This window comes from Dipodomys spectabilis, unplaced genomic scaffold (assembly GCF_019054845.1).
Source record: "Dipodomys spectabilis isolate Male_0828 unplaced genomic scaffold, ASM1905484v1 ptg000140l, whole genome shotgun sequence".
NCBI lineage: Eukaryota > Metazoa > Chordata > Mammalia > Rodentia > Heteromyidae > Dipodomys > Dipodomys spectabilis.
The window spans coordinates 21,330,454-21,347,944 of NW_024870817.1; the positions used below are offsets into that span (position 1 = coordinate 21,330,454).

The 17,491-nt window shown below is 37.9% G+C and overlaps 1 protein-coding gene across 5 annotated transcripts in view; it reads right to left on the bottom strand.

Annotated features, from left to right (window-relative positions):
- Msh3 (mutS homolog 3) overlaps positions 1–17,480 on the bottom strand; it is a 155,138-nt gene extending 137,658 nt beyond the window's left edge. For 2 of the 5 annotated variants that reach the window (XM_042690871.1, XM_042690868.1), the window contains exons 1-8: positions 17,214–17,480; positions 15,695–15,815; positions 11,167–11,399; positions 9,910–10,095; positions 8,262–8,378; positions 7,229–7,346; positions 3,502–3,647; positions 1,431–1,597 (exon numbers count right to left, since the gene is read on the bottom strand). In XM_042690871.1, coding sequence (XP_042546805.1) covers positions 1,431–1,597; positions 3,502–3,647; positions 7,229–7,346; positions 8,262–8,378; positions 9,910–10,095; positions 11,167–11,399; positions 15,695–15,815; positions 17,214–17,402 — 1,277 coding nt within the window. In that variant the 5' untranslated portion in view covers positions 17,403–17,480. Of the gene's footprint in view, positions 1–1,430; positions 1,598–3,501; positions 3,648–7,228; positions 7,347–8,261; positions 8,379–9,909; positions 10,096–11,166; positions 11,400–13,078; positions 13,086–15,694; positions 15,816–17,213 lie in introns of those variants that run through there. The other 3 variants (XM_042690870.1, XM_042690869.1, XM_042690872.1) reach the window with 3 other exon arrangements.
- Positions 17,481–17,491: the final 11 nt, after the last annotated feature.

The following is a 17,491-nucleotide window of genomic DNA, read 5'->3' on the forward strand; positions in this document are numbered from 1 at the left end:
GACAAGTGGGATTACATCAAAATAAGAAGTTTCTGTACAGCTAAGGACAAAACTAGAAAGACATTCAACAAACTAGGAGAGATCTTTACCAGCAGACAAAGGCCTAATATCCACTATATACAAGAAGCTCAAGAAACTAACCCCTCCCAATCTAATAAACCAATCATTAAATGGGCAAGAGAGCTAAGGACAGACTTCTCAGAAGAAGAAGAAAGAATGGCAAAGAAACACATAAGGAAATGCTCATCATCCATGGAAATGCAAATCAAAACAACTCTGGGATTCCATCACACCCCAGTTAGATTGACCAACAGTATGAATTTCAACAACACATGTTGGTGGGGATGCGGGGGAAATGCACAGATGGTGGGAATGTAAACTAGTACAACCATTCTAAACAGCTGTCTGGAGGTTCCTCAAAAAACTAAACATAGATTGAACCATACCATTCCTGGGCATCTACCCTGAACATCACGATATGATACAGGATATGATAAAGACACCTGCACATCCATGTTCATTCACACACTACTTACAAAAGCCAAGACCAAGAAACAGCCCAGATACCACACAATATATAAGTGAATCCAAAAAATGTGGTACCTATACAAAATGGAATTTTAAACAGCCATTAGAAAGAATAAAATAATGTCCTTTGCAGGGAAATGGATGGAAGTAGAACAAATCATGTGAAGTGGGTAAGCCAAGCTCAGAGATAAATGGCTCAAGTTCTCTGATATGTGTAAATTAGATCTAAAATACACTGGGTTATGATAAATTTTACAGGATTCTAGATCCAATGAGACCAAAAGAGGATAGACACTCTTCACAGAGAAACACAATGGCTCAATGTCTAGGCGCCTCTTCATATTTATATAAAATAATACACACGTCAAAACAAACCCCAAGATATGGAAACAAGATCTCTCTTTTTTTTTTTTTTTAATTTTTTGATGATTCTGTCTTCTTTTTCTCTATGTACGGTGTTTTCACATGCATATCTTCTGGAGAGTGGGGGGAGGGCACAGAACTCAAGGGAAAATGGGTAAAAAAGTGCAGCAGGGAAGCTCACTAGACATTGATGAAAGTGAACCATACAACTCGTGGATAGAGATAGGAGGGAGGGAGTGGGAGAGAGTGAGGAACAGAAGACACTATTCAAAAGGAAATATACTCCTAACCCGACTCATATAATTGTAATCCCTGTGTACATCACCTTTATAATCATAATAATAATGAAATGTTAATTTTTTAAAAACAAAATAAAAAATCAGCTTTTATAAACACTACATTAAAGTGACAACGTGGGTCATTTTAATTCCCACTGTTGACATATAAGTTTCATAAATAAAAAACTATTTTAACAACTTTCATAGGTATCAGTTTGGGAATTCATCTAGTTTGGGAATCATCACACTTCCCCAGCTTACCTAACAGCAGTGGCTCGGTGGATGAGTGTCTCTGTCTGCTCTGACAAGTCTGACGGAAGCAGCAGCTCCACAGGCTGCAGGCTGGATATGCGAGTCTCCAGCTCTGATCGCGAAGCGGAGTCCTGGAAGCTATCAAACACAATCTCACCTGTAGCAGGCTGTACTCCCTGAAAACAGATACAAACATAACATCACAGAAAACAGACATTTTTTGAATGACAGCTGGAAAGATTTGTAAAGCCAATCTGCTCACTAGTCCATACTACATTTTCTAAAGTGTTTGAAGACCTGTCTGCTTTTCAATACTCTTATGAGTCAGGTATAAAATACACTGTGGAATTTTCCAGAGATACCTAAGTATAGTCCTGAAGCTAACTAATACGCCTGGTGGAACAACTATGACATGTCACCCTAATGGGCCTCAGTTTCTTCTTCCACAAAGAGAAAAAAAAGCAGCTACTTTCTAACCGGGCTGTTGTAAGGATCAAGTCAAAAGAATAAAGGTGAATATCCCATAAATAAGGCACTGCACAAATAGCAATTATGATCACAAAGGAACACAGTCCTAACCACCTGACCACCAAAATAATAGTAAGCACACTTAATTATATCTCTAATATGTAAAAAGTAAAATTATAAAAAGCCAGGGGTGGGAGAATGCAGTCATAACATTCGATGCATATCCTATGAAACCAGGAAAACTGGGGGTGAGTAGGGATGAGAGGGATGGCAGAGAATGAAGAATGAAGAAGCTGGGCACCAGTGGCTCACGCCTATAATCCTAGCTACTCTGGAGGCTGAGATCTGAGGATCATAGTTCAAAGCCAGCAGACAAATCTGAAAGATTATCTCCAATTACCAAGCAAAAAGCCACAAATGGAGGTACAGTTCAAGTTTCTAGCCTTGAACAAGAAAGCTAAGGGAGAGTGGAAGGCTCATCTAAGTCCCAGTACAAGCACAACAATAACAAAAAAAAGAAAGAAAGAAAGAAAGAAACTACTTAGTTAAGGTCTCTGAGTGATAAAGAACACAACAGTCTGTTTTAGCCAATTATCATTATCCCTTAAGTATCCCTTCCTCCGAATCTATGGACAGAATAGTCCCATGATCTTCCATGTTTAATTTCTATCCCATAGAAGGTATCTATAAAACCTTTGCTATCCATGCGGTAAGTAGTGTTTTATTATTCTACCTATACACTGTCTACATAGCTGTGTTTTAATACATCTCCCTTCAACTCTTAAAATTCTAGAGAACATGGATTGAAATTATCTGGATCTTCTATAGCTCCAAGAAGCCATATGAAAAAACTGTAACTAGTGATTTAACAGGTAATATTATAATGAGAAAAAGTTTCCTAGAACAATTCCTATAAAGCACACCTCATTAGATATCTCATACACATTTCTGTTACTTTTTTTGGTAAAGCACATAAAGAGAAACACATTTTCAGTATATTAAGAAATATGTAGCTATCCTGTTTTATATTTGTGAGAACATCAAATAGTTACAATAATTTAAAACACATACACATACACATAAACATACATATCGTCAGGTGCCAGTGGCTCATGCCTATAGTCCTAACTACTCAGAAGCTGAGATCTGAGGACTTCAGTCCGAAGCCAGCCTGGCCAGGAAAGTCCATGAGATCCTTACCTACAATAACCTACCAAAAAAGAAGGTGGAGCTGTGCTTCCACTGCAGAACACTAGCCTTGAGCAACAGAAGCTAAGGAACAATAATTCCCAGGCAGTTCAAGCCCCAGGGCACGCGCGCACACACACACACACACACACACACACACACACACACACACACATGCACACACACACACACACACACACACACATGCACACACACACACACACACACACACACACACACACACACACACACACGATATATCATCAGATTAACCTATGAGGAGACTCTTTTATATCAAACCCAAGCAATTTTATATGATTCTACCTAATGCACACATACTCATGAAACTTTTCCAAAGTGACTCATTTTTATCAAGTTTACTAATACCTTTAACATATTCATTCCTCACTTACAAAGTACTTACCACAATGCCAAAAATGACATTCCCCTTTTTTTTGTCCTTAATATTCTCCTTATCTTCATAGATGCACAGAAGATAATTAGTGGAAGTGTCGGTCATTATCTCATCAACATTCACAGTGTCATCTAGCTTGACCAGAGGATTCACATGTAGTACAAGTTAAAAAAAAACACATGCTAAATTTTAACCTTTATTATTCTGAGGTATGTTCCTCCCATTCCATTTCTTTAAGGCATTTATCATGAAAGCATGTTGGCTGTTGTACCTACTGAAATGATCGTGGGATTTTTGTCCTTGAATCTATTTATTTGCTAGATTCTATTTGCAGTCATAGTATATTGAATCATTCTTGTATCCTAGGAATAAACCCAACTTTTAAATGTGGTGTTAACATATATATATATATATATATATATATATAATATTACATATTATATTTATATGTATTATATATTACAAAATACATTATGTATTATAAAATGTAGTGTTTGTATATTATATATATAAGCCAAAGCAATTAATTCACACTCAAATACTGCAAATTAATTTCATTCATTAAAGTGCCTAAAGCAACAAAAGAGCAAAAAATTGGGAATTAAAGACATGATAAAAAGTAAGATGCAGGCAGGCATCGGTGGCTCATGCCTATAATCCTAGCTACTCAGGAGGCTGAGATCTGAGGATCCTGGTTCAAAGCCAGCCCAGGCAGGAAAGTCCATAGTCCATGAGACTCTTATCTCCAATTAACCACCAGAAAACAGGAAGTAGCACTGTGACTCAAGTGGTAGAGTACTCCCCTTAAGCTGAATTGCTGAGGAATAGTGCCCAGGCCCAGAGTTCAAGACTCATGACCAACCAAAAAAAAAAAAAAAAGTAAAATGCAGACATATGTATGTGCACACATGTATGAAACAAGTCCATTACTCAAATTCTCAGGAATAACAGCTCACTCTGGCATAAAGAATCAGCTTGGCATTAAGAACTTGGATATCAGAAATGGAAGCAAAAGGTAAGCAAGGAAAGGGATAGACTTCAAATAAGAGACTCAAGCTCAGGCAAAAGAAAAATCAAGTTTGCCAGGTACTTACATAGGTAAAATCAATATAGGACTATTAGTAGTTTGAGTGTGCGCTGAGTGATAGCTATTTAGGTTTACTTTTCTCTTTGTTTTTTTTGGGGAGGCGGGGTGGGAGGTTTACTGGGAATTGAACTCAGGGGCTTGCTAGGTAGGCACTCTCCTACTTGAGCTTCTCTGCTAGTCTCTTCTTACATTAAATTTTTTTTAATTATTTTAAGCTCACTTTATGTCTGGGTCTACTTGCACTGAAATCTTCCCACTTTGTTCATCCCTGAATCACAGGGATGAGAGAAACATACTACCACCCGAGCCATTGACTTTGTCCTAGAGCTGGGATGAAAGAAGCCCACTAATCCACTCAGTCATTAATCAAGATGAAGTCCCAAAAACTCACTCTTTGATTTTTTTGCCCAGGCTAACCTCAAATCTCAAACACCAACTGAGCCTCCCAAGCAGCTGGGATTAAAGGCTTGAGCCACTGTACTATCTAGGCACTTAATAGAAAACATCCTTAGAATCTGAATAGAAGCTAACCAAGTTTCTTAGTCAGCTAATTTGCAATAAGCCATAAGAAATAACTTTCTTTCACAGGGTATCTTTTAAGGCTGATGCAGTTAAAATAGCATAATGAGCCAGGCACTTGTGGCTCATGCCTGTAATCCTACCTACTCAGGAGGCTGAGATCTGAGGATCTCGGTTCAAAGCCATCCCGGCCAGGAAAAGCCATGAAACTCTGATCTCCAATAAACCAACAGAAAACCGGAAGTGGTGCTGTGGCTCAATTGAGAGTGCTAGCCTTGAGCTGAAGAGCTGAGGGACAGTGCCCAGGCCCACAGTTCAAGCTCCATGAATAAAATAAAATAAATAAATAAATAAAATAAAATAAATAAAATAGCATAATGAAACTCAACCTATTAGCTATAAAAAGAGTTTCATTATGTTATTTTAAATGCATTCTCCTTTTATTTTATATACAACTAGATTTAAAAACTGGGTGTGGAGGTACACACCTGGAATCCCAGATACTCAGGAAGCTGAGCAGGAGAATTCCAAGTTCAAAGCCAATCTGGGCTACACAGAAACCCTACCTCAAAAGGAAAAGAAAAAAAACTAATAAAATTGATAATGGTTAACCATTAAATTATATTTGTAACACAATGAATTTATGAATGGTGATAAATCTGAAGGCAGCCATTGAGTAAGAACTCTAGGGTTTCTTCAAGATAAGAAAGCTGTACCCACAATCTTTTTTCCCAAGTAGCAAAATTTATTTATAAAGCTAACAAAAAAAAATTCTAACTTATAAGCATTTAACAGACTCCTAATTTTGCAGTTTTCTTTTCAATGAAGTAAAAGCTATTTTCTAGTTCCCATTTTAGGAAGATTCTGAGGAGCTTATAGGCCTTAAGCAGGTAACCATGACCCACAATGATACCAGGGAAGATATTTCAAACAGCTCTAGTCTGCCATCACCTTTTACCAGGCTCGCTCTTCCTTGCTCTTGGGATATGATGAGCTCTCCTTTTACTATGACATTTAAAAATCAGTATTTCCAGCCATCTTCAATCCTTGTAGATGTTCAGTAGAAGAAAGGGGCTAATCACTAACCATGGACTGAAGCTGCCATTCCATTACCACCTCAAAATTTTCCCACTGAAAGAACAATATTTTTTTTTTAATCTATCATCTTAAAACAGAGCCCTTGGGACTCGATAAATGGGACTACCCTAAAATAAAAGGTTTCTGCACAGATAAAGAAATAGCAACCAAACTAGAAAGAAAGCCAACTAATTGGGAAAAAACATTTACCAGCAATATATCAGACAAGGGTCTACTATCCATTATATACAGGGAACTCAAGAAACGAATCCCTCCCAAATCTAACAAAGCAATCATTAAATGGGCAAGGGAGCAAAAGAGATATTTCTCAGAAGAGATAAAAATAGTAAAGAAGGAAGTGGCGCTGTGGCTCAAGTGGTAGAGCCCTCGCCTTGAGTTGAAGAGCCGAGGGACAGCACCCACCCCAGAATTCAAGACCCATGATCGACCAAAAAAAAAAAAAAAGAAAGAAAAGAAAAGAAAAATGGTAAAGAAACACATGAGAAAATGTTCATCATCCCTGGCTGTAAAGGAAATGCAAACAACATATAATAAAGGGGCCCATCAGCTGCACTGGACATAGAAGAAAAAGCACTAAGCAACCCAAAGACAGTGATGGGAAGGGAGAAATGAGAGGGAAAGAGGGAATAGCCTACACTAAGCAAAAGGAAAGAAAAGTAAACTCACCTGATATAGAAGAAATAACTGTATTTTCAAAGCTCATAGAATTCACAAACTTTATAGACCCTAATAATGACAATTTGCCTTGTGAAGGTTAAAATGTGTTTGTGACTTTAACTAAATATCACTATACCACAAAACTGTGAAATTTATGTAATCACCTAATCTCAATTTTAAAAAAAAAGAAAAGTAGATGGGTTAGGAGCGATGGGTGACAATGTTGTCAGACACCTTGTATTCATATACTGTTTGTAGAATGGGAACTTTTTTATACAAGTATTTAAAGATAATAATAATAATAAATGTTTTTTAAAAAAAAAACAGAGCTCTTGGAATATGTAAGCGAAAGAAAATCAGATTCTAAAAGGATATCTTCTCCAATGAGTGTAGATTTTGTATAAAGAGCAGTCAATTTCCGGGCAAAGAGTGAACTTTTGTTGTCTCCAACAGCCTTCAATGCTGCCGTTTCGGTTTGCTTCACAACTCCCACCTTCAACAAAATAAGATATATTTGATAGCAAATATGATGAAAGCCACTTAAAATTTTACTTTATAATGTTTAAAAAATAATTTAGGGATGGTAGGGGGAAAACAATGGAGGGGGTAACAATGTTCAAGAGGAAGTGTACTCATTACCTCACTCATGTAACTGTAACCCTCTGTATAGTATCTTTACAATAAAAAAAATAATAATAATAATTTAGAAACATTTAAGGCAAATATTTGTCCACAGGGTCCAGGTGAAATATTTAAGTAAAAAAAAAAGTCACAAGTTGGGCACCCAGTAGCTCACATCTATAATCCTGGCTACTCAGAAGGCTGAGATCTAAGGATTGTGGTCTGACGCCAACACAGGCAGGATAGTCCATTAGCTCCAATTAAATATCAAAAAGCCAGAAGTAGAGCTGTGATTCAAGTGGAAGCCTTGATGATCAAAAAAACTCGGAAACAGTGCCCAGGTCCTGAGTTCAAGCCACAAGACTGATTAAAGAAACGGAAAAAAAAAATGACAAGAAGCTAACACATGTGAACAGATCACTAAGAAACACTCTGATTCTGAGTTTAAAAATTCTAGGACCAGGTTGGTGGCATATATCTATAATCCCAGCACTCAGGATGCTGAGGGAGAAGGATTTCAAGTAATCAGGCCAGCCTGAAGTACAGAATAAGTTGTGAGGAAAGCTTCAATTACATAACAAGACCTGTTTCAAAAAGAAAAAATAAAATTCTACTACAAATACTAAACAATCATCAAGGTATAATGCTAATAATTAGGACACACTTTTATTTCTCAAATTGCCAAATTCTAAAACCAAGTAACCTCTGCCTACCACCTTACCAGACATGTTCTCCCTCTAGAAGAAATCCTAATTCCCATGCCCCACAAGTTAAAGCCAAAACAAACCTTGTATCCTTTGGCCACAAGGCGGCGAACATGAACAAACAGTCTGTGGGTAGGTATACTCGCTGTCATAAAATTGTGATCTAAATGACAATAAATATTCAGCTCCCGGGCAGCAATCTAAAACAAATTAAAAATATCAATAACTTTCCACTTCCAGAATCCTTGTTAAGTGGTCTGGGTTTTTTGCTAAAAAATCATCAAAGGTATACACATAGAATTAACATACTTGCTGCTGTACTATAAAAGTTATAAAGACATTCCCTGCATAGACACTGATGGCTTCATTTGTTTTTGGCAAGTCCAACAGATTGACTTCAAAACCAACATTGATATCTCTGAACAACTCAGAAAAACATGCCAAGTCTTCTTCTATGTACTCAGATGTACCAAAACTTTAGTGTTGAGCTTTCCCTTCATAAGGACTATTCAATTTGAACAACATGAAGATGTAATAGAATAAGAACTTGTCATGCAAATAACTGACAATCAAAAGATACTACAGCACACACACAAATGATGAGTTCACTTGGAGAGGAAATTCAGAAATCATGAGAAAAAGAGAACCCCTTGGTCTTATTAGCTAACTAATGATGTATGGTTGACAGAAATAAAGAAGCAGGAAGCTGCATCTGATTCCTAGCTTTCTTTTAGAAAACACCATAGCATCAGTACTACCCTCCAGAGGCACAGACTCTCACTCTAACAATCTTATTTCCCAACCCCCACTTTCCATCTGGACTATAGTAAGTCCATCCCTGAAGGGTAAGGAAACATCTGTCTTTACTATAGTCAGACTTAAATTTACCATTTAACCTCCCCATTTCCCAGATGATGCCAACTACGTATCTGATCCTCTCCTCAGAAAACATGACTGATGCTATTTTAGTCAGTCATAACATGAAACACAGCACACTCCTTGGAGAACACCACTGTCCTGCCATTACAGGATTCAGAAAACTGAGAAAAAGTTGGTTAAGTCTTCATTACCCATCTATGAGGCAATATATATGCTACCATACTTCTTTCTGATCAGGCTTGGAACTATGCAATCAGTATTTTCCCAAAGCTTGCCCATTACACGTGCAAATTCCCTTTTAATCCTCTTGACTGAAGCCTACATCAAACACTTCAAAATACAATACAGACCAACTTACACAAGATAGCAAGATTGCTGTCTTGCACAATATGAATGTATGAAATTTCAAATACCTGTTAATAGCTAGTCAAGTTAATGGGCTCATCCATTAAGAGGTAACTTTTCCTGGCTATGAAAATCCATAAATCAAAGGTAAAATGAGGAACATCCATATATCTCATATTTCTTGTCTGAATTTTCACCAGAAAGCATATTGGCATGAACATGCTTCATTCATTCATTAATACATCCCACAAACTTGTGATAGATTAAAAATACTGGCCTAGCATCATTAGCATGAACAGCCCAACACCACCACCGTCATTTCTCTCCCGAGTCTAGCTCCTACCAAACCTATTTATGCCCATTTTTTGTTTTTTACACTAAGTGACAGTATTTTAAAGGATGACTGATCAAACTCACTTTTTTGCTTTCAGAAAATGAAACAGAAATGTTGAAAAATATTGATGGTTGGACAAGATAAATATGAACTAGGGTTGGAAAAATACTTACCTCTGCATCTTCCCCAAAGAACCTGTACTTATATCCACATTCCACACACAGAATTGCATCTTTATACTGCTGTTTCATCTCTATATACTGCAGTTCTAATGGCGTATAGATGCTTTTAGATCGTTTGTTAAATGAAGCTTTTGAGATGTTTTCATGGCTCCCTTGTAATGGTCCAAATTGACTGTCCTGGCAACCAAAAGACTTAAATTTAAAAAGTAATAGCTGCAATAGTAGATTCTCAAAGAGAAAAAAATGCAAATTGGCAAAAAGCTAACACCTGATAAACCCATGTGAAAGTTTTCTAGAAGCACATTCAGACAAGTTATTCTACAGGTTTAATTTTGCTTTCACAGTAAAAGTTTCTGTTTTAATTATAAGCCCCACAATTTGAATAAATTTCCAAATTCTAGATATTTTAATGTCTTATATGCTTTTAGTGTTGCATATACTTTTATATATTTCTTCTTTAAGTTTACTTTATTACATTTATCAACATGTCTTATTATTTCATGTGTAATGCATAAAAGATCAATGGGCACAAACAGAGAACAAAAGCACTTGCAGTAAGCATGTCAACATCTCGAAATTTCACTTCCTATTTTATAGTTCCAAGTCTATATTCATTTGTTTTACCCATGATTTTGCTTAATATTTGCCAAGATTTCTACTGAAACACCTCAGAACCTCCACCTGTATGGCCCACGATGCCTTCCCGTGCAAACTCTTTAAAATTAGGACTATGGGAAACTTGTACATACATAAGTATCAATTTTATAAAAATATCCCCCAAGCCAGTGATTCCTAACCCAAGTAACATGTCAAAAACATTTAGGGGTCTTGTTACCTTTTGTTTGACTATAAACCAATTCATCCCTACCAAATATATACTAAATTAGAATCTCTAAGAATTAAAAAAAAAGAAAGAAACTAAGAAAGAAAAGCTCCCTCCTTTGATTCGAATGATACTTAAGAACCTCCTATTCTGGGTGTAGTTATATACATTTTTTTTTTTTGGGTGGGGGCGAAGGTAATGCTTGTCCTTAGGGCTTGAACTGAGGGCCTGGGTTCTGTCTATCAGCTTTTCTGCTCAAGGCTGGTGCTCTACCACTTGAGCCACATCTCCACTTCTGGCTTTTTGGTGGTTAAAGGAAAATAAAGATTCTCATAGACTTTCACACAGACTGGCTTCCAACCAGATCTCAGCCTCCTTGCCTCCTTATAGGCATGAGCCACCAACTCCTGGCTTCAGTGACATACCTTTTGATTACTTTGTGACTTGGAATCTTCAGTAGAAATTGCAGTCTTTGCACGCTGAAGACTGATGTCCTCAAAATCAGTACACTTTGGCAGAACTGCAAATCTCTCCCTGCATGGCTCTGTCTGGACTCTAATGTGAGGGAGGGCAGAATCACAGCTGAACTCTTTCAGTTTTTCCAGTGACTTTAAAAGGCTCCTGGTCCTCAGATGTCTCTTTGGTTCTTCAGAAACTACTGAAAATAAAAAATACTAATAGTATTTTGGTCCCATTAGGTTGATTTATATAACCAGCAAGAATTTGTTAAAAAGAGAAATCCTATTAAAACAATGAATTTAGACAGGTACAGTATATCACACCTACACTATAATCCCATCGTTCTGGAAGCTGAGGCAGGAACCCGCTGAGTTCAAGGTCAGCTTGATCTATATTGTTAGATCCTGTCTCAAAAAGCTAAGAAAAAAATGTTTACTACAATGTTACAGTGTAATAAAGCAAAGAAATATATAACCTTGGGCTCATTAGCTTCTGAAACCCATTAAAAACTACAGTAGAATTTTGCATCTGCCTTTTTTATTTGGTTTTATATATTAAAGGCAGACAGGAAACTAGAGAGGTGACAACTGCAAATGAAATATCTGAAGTTAGAAAGGATAATGATAAGCAATCACAAATTTGGCACACCCAATGGAAGCAAAAACCTAAATCAGAAATTAAGCAAATCAAGAACTCATACTATTTACATATAAAATGCTCAATACTTTCAGGAATTAGTGAACCAAAATCTCTGGAAATAGAGTTTCTAAAATAAATAGGACTGGTACTAAGCAGTTTCAGCAATGACAGGAAGACTAAAGCAAGTAGATCCAGGCTCAGATGCATATCTAGGCAGAAAGTAAAGCCCTGTCTCAAAAACAACCAACAAAACAAACAACTGGAGGTGTAGCTTAGTGGCAGAATGCCAAGAAATGCAAAATCCTCAGTTCAAACCTCAGTACTGCCAAAAAATAAAAACAACCCTGAGGACAAAAGTTGCGCTGTGATCATTTCTAAAAGTTAAAACTTTTCAAGGTTTAGATGGAAAACTCTTTTCAGATATACAACATATCAATTTTCCTGTGAGTCTTCTAGCTAGAAAAAGATATATAAAATCTTTTTTTCAAACAACAATGTAGCATGTTAATTTTGTTTAGTATCACTTTCTACTTTTTGAAATGTATATTGAATTAGTCTTTAAAAGTAATGGTGGGGGGAAGGATTGGGTTGAGGGGTGGGGGGATGATTGGAAGGGAAAACAAAGAAGGAGGCTACAATGCTTGATAAGAAATGTACTCATTATCTTGCCCATGTAATTGTAACCCCTCTGTACAGTACTTTCACAATTAAAAAAAAAGAGAGACAAATGACCACATTAAAAAAAAAAAAAGGCAATACAGAAAAAAAGAGAAAAAGAAAAAAAAAAGCAATACAGTAAGTGTGTGTATTTCCCACCTGTGGATACAAAAAGATTCCCACACCCCTTGAGTGACTTTACTGCTACAAATTGATAGTTTGAACTCTGTACTGTCTCATGCAGGATTCTGTAATTCTTTAAAGATTATCAGACTTGGTCCGGTCAGGCAGTTAAGCTTGCTTTGTTTTTACCATTAGTACAGGTTTTGAACTCAGGAATTTACACTTGCTAGGCAGGTGCACTCTCACTTGAGCCATGTCCCCAGCACTTTTTGCTACAGGTTATTTTTCAGGTAGGGCTTTTCATTTTTTACAAGGACTGACATCAAACCATGATCCTCCTACCTTTGTCTTCCCACAGTTGGGATAAAGCATACCACCACTTCAGCTTTTTTGTTGAAATGGAGATTTTTGGGGGGGGTGGGGGGGGGTACGGGGGATTGGTCTGGACTAGCCTCCAACTACCATCCTCCCAATTTCTCCCCCTGCCAAGTAGCTGGGATACAGGATGAGTCACCACCTCCAGACCATTAAATAAATACTTATTTATAATGTTTGGTTGTTTAAAGGATTGTTTCTAAACCTTGGTAGAGAGGTCTAAAGTAGCCTTTACTCTGGTAGGTTAGTCCATCCATAAATCTGACCCTTTCTTGTGCTAGAAAGGAATGCTTGTGAGCAGCAGCACACCAAAATGGAGTATTTCCCCTGTGACACTGATAACATTCAGAACACAAAATGCAGTTGCAGAAGTGATGAGGCTTGAGAATTTATTATTCAACTGTCAGTATGCACCAGGCAACAATCTCAATACTTTACCTCTCTTCACCTTTGTTTTTAATACTTTAGATTCTAAATTTAATTTTATTTTAGAATCCGTATACATTTATTGTATGAGGGGGTTTAAATGTGGTATTTTCCTAAGTGTGAACAATTGATTCGGAACAAATTTACCTTCCCTGCTGGGATGGTGTTGGATGGAGGGGATGGGAAGGGACCATGAGAGAGGAGTGGAGAGTGATTCGAATATACTGTATATATGCATGGAAATGTCACAGTGAAATCTCCCTCTATATAGCTAATCGTATGCTAACAAAAAAATTAAGAAAAGGTCAAAAAGAACAGAAATGGAACTCTAGCAAGAATATCCATAATGTCTCAATGAATAAGATTTTTAACAGACTTAGATGCTACAGAAAATCACTGAACTTGAAAATATGACAGTAGAATACCTCAAAAATGAAGGGCGCCACAATACTGCAAAATTTGGGAAATTATGTAATCACTTAATCACAATAAAAAAAAAAAAAAAACAGAAAACTACGAGTGGCGCTATGGCTCAAGTGGTAGAGCATGAGCCTTGAGCTGAATTGCCCAGGGACAGCTCCCAGGCCTAGAGCTCAAGCCCATGACTGACAAAAATAAATAAATAAATAAAGAGAGAGAGATCTTTCATGCGATTGTTTCTAACATATTTATAAGATTATGTCTTTGTTGCTTTGTACGTCCCTCCCCCATGGTATAACCCCTGCTTTCACTGTATTTGATGTTGGTATATGTGGAGGAGAAGGGAAAAAACAAATGGTTAAAATAGGGATACAGGAGGACCCATTGCAACAATGAGATGTACAAGTTGTTATGTCGAAAAACAAACTTTACAACTTTGTTGGGGGGGGAGGGGAGCAGAGGATGGGAAGGGGAAACAAAGGAGGAAGCTACAATGCTTGATAAGAAATGTACTCATTATCTTGCCCATGTAATTGTAACCCCTCCGTACGGTATTTTCACAATAAAAAAAAAAATACGTTTATAATAAAAGGAAGAAAGAAAGCCAGCAAAATGGCAACAAAATAATTATTCTATAAAAAAAAAATGAAGGGCGATGAGAAATAAGACTGGCAAACAAAAGAAAAGAGCCTCAATAACATGACAGATCATATAAGTGGTTTAATACCCATCCAAGTAAGAAATACTAAAAATGGAGAGGAGAAGGCAGAAAAACTTTTGAGAGAATACTGGCAAAGAAAAAAACAAATCTTTTTAAATTTGTTAAGAACAATAATCCCACAGATCTAAGAACTTTTCAAGCAACTCCAGCTAGGATAAAAAAATTAAATATTTTTAAAAACTAAGCTCAAGTGCAGAAAAATCAATGTGCAAAACTCAATAATAAAGAAAAAACTCTTCTGCCCAGAAGAAAGAAAAATAGGAAAACTGTTCTTCTATAGCTAAAACAAAAACGTTAGCGTGTCACATATGCTAATTGCTAAGACTCTTTGGCAGAAACCTTCCTTCTAGGAAGTGGCGCTGTGGCTCAAGTGGTAGAGCACTAGCCTTGAGCTGAAGAGCTGAGGGACAGCGCCCAGGCTCAGAGTTCAAGCCCCACGACCAACAAAAAAAAAAGGAAATCTTCCTTCTAAATTTATAAGCTTTCTGATACATACTTTGCCTTCCTTTCATGATTGCTCTTATTCCAAATATATTTTTTAAGATCGTTTCCAATGTATATTCTACTTCATTTATTATCAATCCCTAAGTTTTCAAAATATATACTTAAATTCCTTTTCCAATGGCTATATTTACTTCTAAGTACAAAAGTTTCCTTCTCCTAGGGATCTGAGGTATAAATAAAAAAATAACTTGCATATTAAAGATCTAAGAAAAGGTGAAATACTGCCTTGAAATAAAAAGGAATAAATGTAGCCAAATGACAGAAGTGGAAGGTAGAATGGTATATGCCAGAAGCTGTGGGTAGAGACTACAGAGTTCTTGTTTCATGGGTGCAGAGTTTTAGAACAGCAAGGTGAAGAGAGAGTGCTGGACATCAATAACAATACTGTTTCATTTTATAAGAAGGATAAAAATGGCTAAAGGAAGTAAAGGAGAAAGTTGGGATAACAAGCTAAATTGTAGAACTACCCCTAGCTTCATACACACACCACCAGGACCTCCAGCATAAATAGATCTCACTCCACAAAGGAGGAAGACTCAATTATCCAAAAGCCAACCTCTTTCCCCTTGGAGAACACAAAAATATCAGTGCCATGACTGGGCTGAGAAGAATCATCACCCAGAACTCACCAGGACTGCCAGGCGTTACCAAGTCACTTCCTCCTTCCTGTTCCTGGGCTTTCTTTGTTTTCTTTTTAACAGGTCCATCATTCACCAGTGGTCTTTTTTTCCTTCTGTCAGTTTTTGTGGACTGCAACACAGAAGTTAGAAGAGTATGTTACCTCCATTCTGAGAATGCTTCACCATACATGAAGTAATTTAAACCTAACTTGTGAATAACAATAAGTATCTTGACTTCTATTCCTAACAGAATGACCTACATTCGCTCTAGAAATGGAAGGCCTATGTAGAAACTAGCAAGTCATAAGCCTCCTTAGCATCTCAAACCCTCCTAGAATTACAGGAAACAAAGTCAGTCTCGTTTCTTTATTCAATCAACCCTTACCTATCTCAAATTACAAACTTAAATTACCCTACTTAGATGTGAAGTAAAATACTCCTAAGAAGCATATTTATTTAACATATGCAAAACTACAGGGGAGAAGTAGGTAATACATGAACAACTCTTGAAATGTTAACTATAATTAACTTCCTGTGTAAACAGTTTGCCACTAAAGATGGTATAAGATTATGAACTATTTGTCAGCAGAAAACAGAAGAAAAACTAAGTCCTTCACCAAACAGTCTCAGGTGGTGGATACAAAATAAAGTCTTGGTGAATTCATAAAAATTAGGTCACCCTCAAAAAAGGCAAGAGACCCGAGTGATACCATAAGGAAGAAAAATATCAAGAAGCAAAATTTTGAAGCAACCTAGTTGTTACTCACATTAAAATCTGGTAGGCAGCTGAAAGATGCTGCAGTACCCTTCCGCACTATCAGTTTGGGCCTTGCCCGTGCAAGGCAGGCACTCTACCAAATGAGCCACATCCCCCGCCCAAGGTTGGGGAATGGTACACCGGGGAGCCCCAAGAAGGAGTAACCCTTGAGCTTAGCCTGTGGTAACATTTCTAGTTTAAAAAAAAAAAAACACTTTAAAATAATTATTTTGTTCTGTTCAAGGACAGCAAGCCACAGAAAGTACTCCCAGAGTAACTATTCACATCTATAGAACGTTTATCTGCCCAAACTAAACGTCACTTTCCAGTCATTAGGAAACTGCACAGAAGGACTTCTGCCCACAGTGATAGGACATACTGCACAAGACTGCTGCGCTCTGGACAGTTAAGACTTAGAATGACAGCTTTCTTCCAGTGACCCAAACAGGAATATATATAAATAAGTTCTCTTTCAATAATCAACTCATGAAAAAGGTCTCCCAGTAACAACTGGTGTCACCCTGGCCACAAGTCTATTACCTCAAAGGGAAGAATAAAGCCTTAGGATTACATCTAGGGTTTAACACACACACTAAGCTTCTTCCCCCGCCCCCCACCCCACACACCCCGTCGTCCCCTTTTCTCATCTGGCCCAATCACCTTGCAGTTTCTCGCGCAGCCTCCGTCGCCAGCTCCACCCGCAAACCCCGCCCGTTCCCACACCGCCCCGCCCCCTACCCGAGGCTCCGCCCCCTCCTGGACCGAACCTACCAAAGGCGGCTGCACCGCGGACCCTGGGGGCGCTGCGGAGCCAGGGTCTCCCTTCCCGAAGGCACCCGGGGGTGACGAGTTGGATTTCAGGCTTCCAGTAGATTGGAAGAACCGACTCAAAACTGCTTGTCTTCCAGGGGCCGAGCGGGCTGCCGGGAGTGCGTCCGACGCAGGCTTCCGGCGAGACATTGCGGGGCAGAGAATGGCAATCTGCAGGCAAGGCCGGCCCGGAGAGCGATCCCGCCACTTGCAGCCAGCCGGCGCCTGCGCGTGCGCGC